This window comes from Octopus bimaculoides, chromosome 8 (assembly GCF_001194135.2).
Source record: "Octopus bimaculoides isolate UCB-OBI-ISO-001 chromosome 8, ASM119413v2, whole genome shotgun sequence".
In the NCBI taxonomy this organism is placed as follows: domain Eukaryota; kingdom Metazoa; phylum Mollusca; class Cephalopoda; order Octopoda; family Octopodidae; genus Octopus; species Octopus bimaculoides.
In genome coordinates this window covers 58,382,070-58,385,505 of record NC_068988.1, presented here as the reverse complement: position 1 = coordinate 58,385,505, position 3,436 = coordinate 58,382,070, and the positions used below count along the sequence as shown (strand labels likewise).

At 39.6% G+C, this 3,436-nt stretch overlaps 1 protein-coding gene across 1 annotated transcript in view; it reads right to left on the bottom strand.

The window, feature by feature from the left end:
• LOC106881277 (amine oxidase [flavin-containing]) overlaps positions 1-3,436 on the bottom strand; it is an 89,951-nt gene that overhangs the window by 46,881 nt on the left and 39,634 nt on the right. Inside the window, exon 4 of the mRNA XM_052969855.1 lies at positions 3,268-3,405. Within this exon, the coding sequence (XP_052825815.1) occupies positions 3,268-3,405 (138 nt within the window). The remainder of the gene's footprint in view (positions 1-3,267; positions 3,406-3,436) is intronic.

Here is a 3,436-nt window from a genome sequence, read left to right as displayed (position 1 = left end):
TCTCTCTCTCTCTCTCTCTCTCTCTCTCTCTCTCTCTCTCTCTCTCTCTTTCTGTTGATTGTTTTCAACCATCACCATCACCAGTATCACTACCATTGCTTCCACAACTGCCATACATACACCATTCAGACTTCTGACGCCACCACCTTTGATTTCGCCTTTCATTTTGCTGCTATCCCCTCCACCACCATCACCACTTCGCTTATATATATATATATATATATATATATATATATATATATATATACCTAATAACGAAATTGCGATCGACTACCTATATATCCATAAGTTTGCTCAATAAGGAGACATAAGGACTAAACTACAGCTAAAACTACTAAGACAACAATAGCAATTTAGACTCTAAAAGGTGTGAGCAGCTTTATTCAAGAAGCAGTAGCTACAGCATCAAGTCCTGGATAGTATTGTCTTAGGGCTTATAGCGCTAGTTATCCGGTTCTATGGCGTATAAGTGAACCGAGATCATAACATTCCCTCTGAAAGAGACGTCAGTCCGTTCAGGCTCACTCATTTACAGCTAGGTGAAGTGGAACAACGTTAAATGAAGTGGGTTTTTTTCTTTCTCAAGAACACAACGCACTGCCCGGTCCCGGAATCGTAACCACAACCTTGTGATCGTGAGCACATCTTAGCCACCAGGCCAGGTGCCTTCATCTTCCCGAGATACCACATAGTGAAACTGAATCAGAGACATTGTGATTAAAAGCAAACTTTCTTAACCATTCGACAACACTCGAAAGCTGTTTACATTTATCTTCACCCTCTCCTGATATTTTTTCTTTGACAAAGAGAATTTTTCGATGCCACTGCTTGTTATATTACCAGATATAACCGTTGTGTTAGCAGTTGGTAGTAGCTAACAAGTATTAAGTAACCAGAATTCTTCAATAGCTGACTAAAATTAGAATCTGCCAAAACCAATTTTAGTTGGTGCCGTCAACTATAATATAGTAATGACTTCTTTTTTATGGGTGGTGGTGGTGGTGGTGGTGGTAGGATTCCGTCGTCCTGTGGTCTTAGATTTCAGTAACAGAAAACATGATGAAAACTAGTTTTTAGCAACATTTTCTTCCAAAATATGTGCCAAGGATAGAAGGGATAAAAAGAGATGGTGAGAGAGAGTGAGAGACAGACAGACGGACAGACAGACGGACGGACGGACGGACGGACGGACGGACGGACGGACGGACGGACGGACGGACAGACAGACAGAAAGGCTGACAGACAGACATGTAAAGAGAGAGCGAAGCATACAAGCACAGAGGTGCAGCTCACCACCTTACGTTGTCGAATCACATTTGTTGTTGCTGCTAGTAATATTGATTTCAAATTTTAGCCCAAGGCCAACAAGATCGTGGGGAAGGGACAGGTGGATTACATCGACCCCAGTACTTAACTGGTACTAATCTTATCGACCCCGAAGGGATGAAAAGCAAAGTGGACGACGGTGGAATTTGAACTCAGAACGAGAAGACGGATGAAATGGCGCTAAGCATTTTATCCGGCGTGCTAACGATTTTGCATTACTAATATTAAATTGTTGTTATGGCGGCAAGCTGGCAGAATCGTTAGCACGCCGGGAAAAATGCTCAGCGGCATTTCGTCCGTCCTTACGTTCTGAGTTCAAATTCCGCCAGTATTTAACTTATCGACCCAAAAGGATAAAAAGTAAAGCTGACGTCGGCGGGAATTGAACTCAGTACACAAGGAATTAGAATAAATACTTCGAGCTATTTCGTCCGAAGATCATAAGCTTCGGCCAATTTTCAACCTTGCTATTCTGAGTTTGGTTCTTAAACGTTTTATTTTCTATAGAAGATTTAGGTCTTGTCTGAAGATGGGATTGTTTTGTCTTGGGGTTTTTTTCATCTTTTAGTCAAGTGGAAAGCAGCGCCCCTGATCTTTCACAGAGCCTCCAAGACCAGTGTAAGGAAACGAAGAACGCATCTTCAAACTAGAGTCTTGACCCGGTTGCTTGCAAAGGAATGAACTCTGAAAAAGAAAACCATTCCAGATGGTGGTGGTGGCGGCGTTAAACTGGGCAACGTATTAAGTGTAGCCACCCAAGTAGGCCTTGCAAAGAGGTGGAACAAATACTGCAAGGCATCCGGTTAGACGTCCTCACAGTACTAGCAATCTGCCACGCTGAGCTGGTACTTTTTTATGCCCGCCCCCCATCTTCCTGAGAGGAAAAAAGGTAAAATTGAAATTAGAGGACAGTGAAGAGGAACAAATACTGCAAGATATGCTAACCTAGTGCTCTAACGACTCTGCCAATCCTTCCCTTGAATCCGGATGATATGAATGTTTGCATAAATATGAATATAGAAGGGTTGTAAACTTTGGGAAGAAGAGATAAATGTAGCAAGTAATAGTGTCTGGGAGAAGGACTGAAAGGACTAGAAGATGAAGTAGTTACTGTAAGGTGGTCTTTTGTCAAGAAGAGGCGTGAATATATGGGTCGGGTCAACGGTGAGATATTCAAAAGTAACCAACAATAGAAAAGGCAACGAAAAGACAGCTGTTGTACAGACTAGCAATTGGTGCGTGACTGGGTTCAGATATGCTTTTCATGCGGACGTTCATCCATTCACAATATACAGAAAGAAAATACAGTATAAAGGATGCTCCAGAATTTACTATCTATTTCAATGAAATCGGGCAATTAAAAAAAAAAACAGACAGAATTTATGTTTATTACTTAATTATGATACTAAAACAAATAGATTTATAAATTTTACATCAAAAATTTATTGAAAATTTTCAACACGTGCTTCGTCTGTATCCCTGTAAATTTCAAATCTATCTTTAACATTGCAAAACACATTTTGAAGCATTTTTGGAGTCATCTCCTGCACTCCTAACTGAATGCCTTCTTCAAGTGCATCTAAACTACTGCTCCATCCTGGAGGTGGAGGTAGAGAAAATGATCGCAGTCAAATTGAAAAAAAAGTTGTCGTGGATAGATAAACGGGATCCAACAGGAATGGAAATAAAATTATTTTAAAATTATAAGAATTATAAAATTATAAACAAAGCTAAAACTTTATACACTTTTAACACGTATCAAACCTGATAAACATAGATAAAGCTGGGTTTTTTTTTTAAATTGTCCGATTTCATTGAAATAGTTAATTCTGGGACACCCTGTAGAATATATGCGTAACAGATGAAGTATGTTATATATTAGACGTGATCACATCTACATCTTTTTTACGGTTATCTGTTGTTGTTAAAAATATTTCTTACCGAGCTGTAAAACACAGAATCTTCCTTTTCGTTAACCAGATGAGTTTTGATGTTGAACTCTCTGGCCATCCGTAGGAGTCGATTTTGTGTGGGTCCCACATAAGCACCGCCGAGATCTTCATAGTCGACATCTTTATTCTATAAGAAAAGCAAAAAAAAAAAAAAAAAA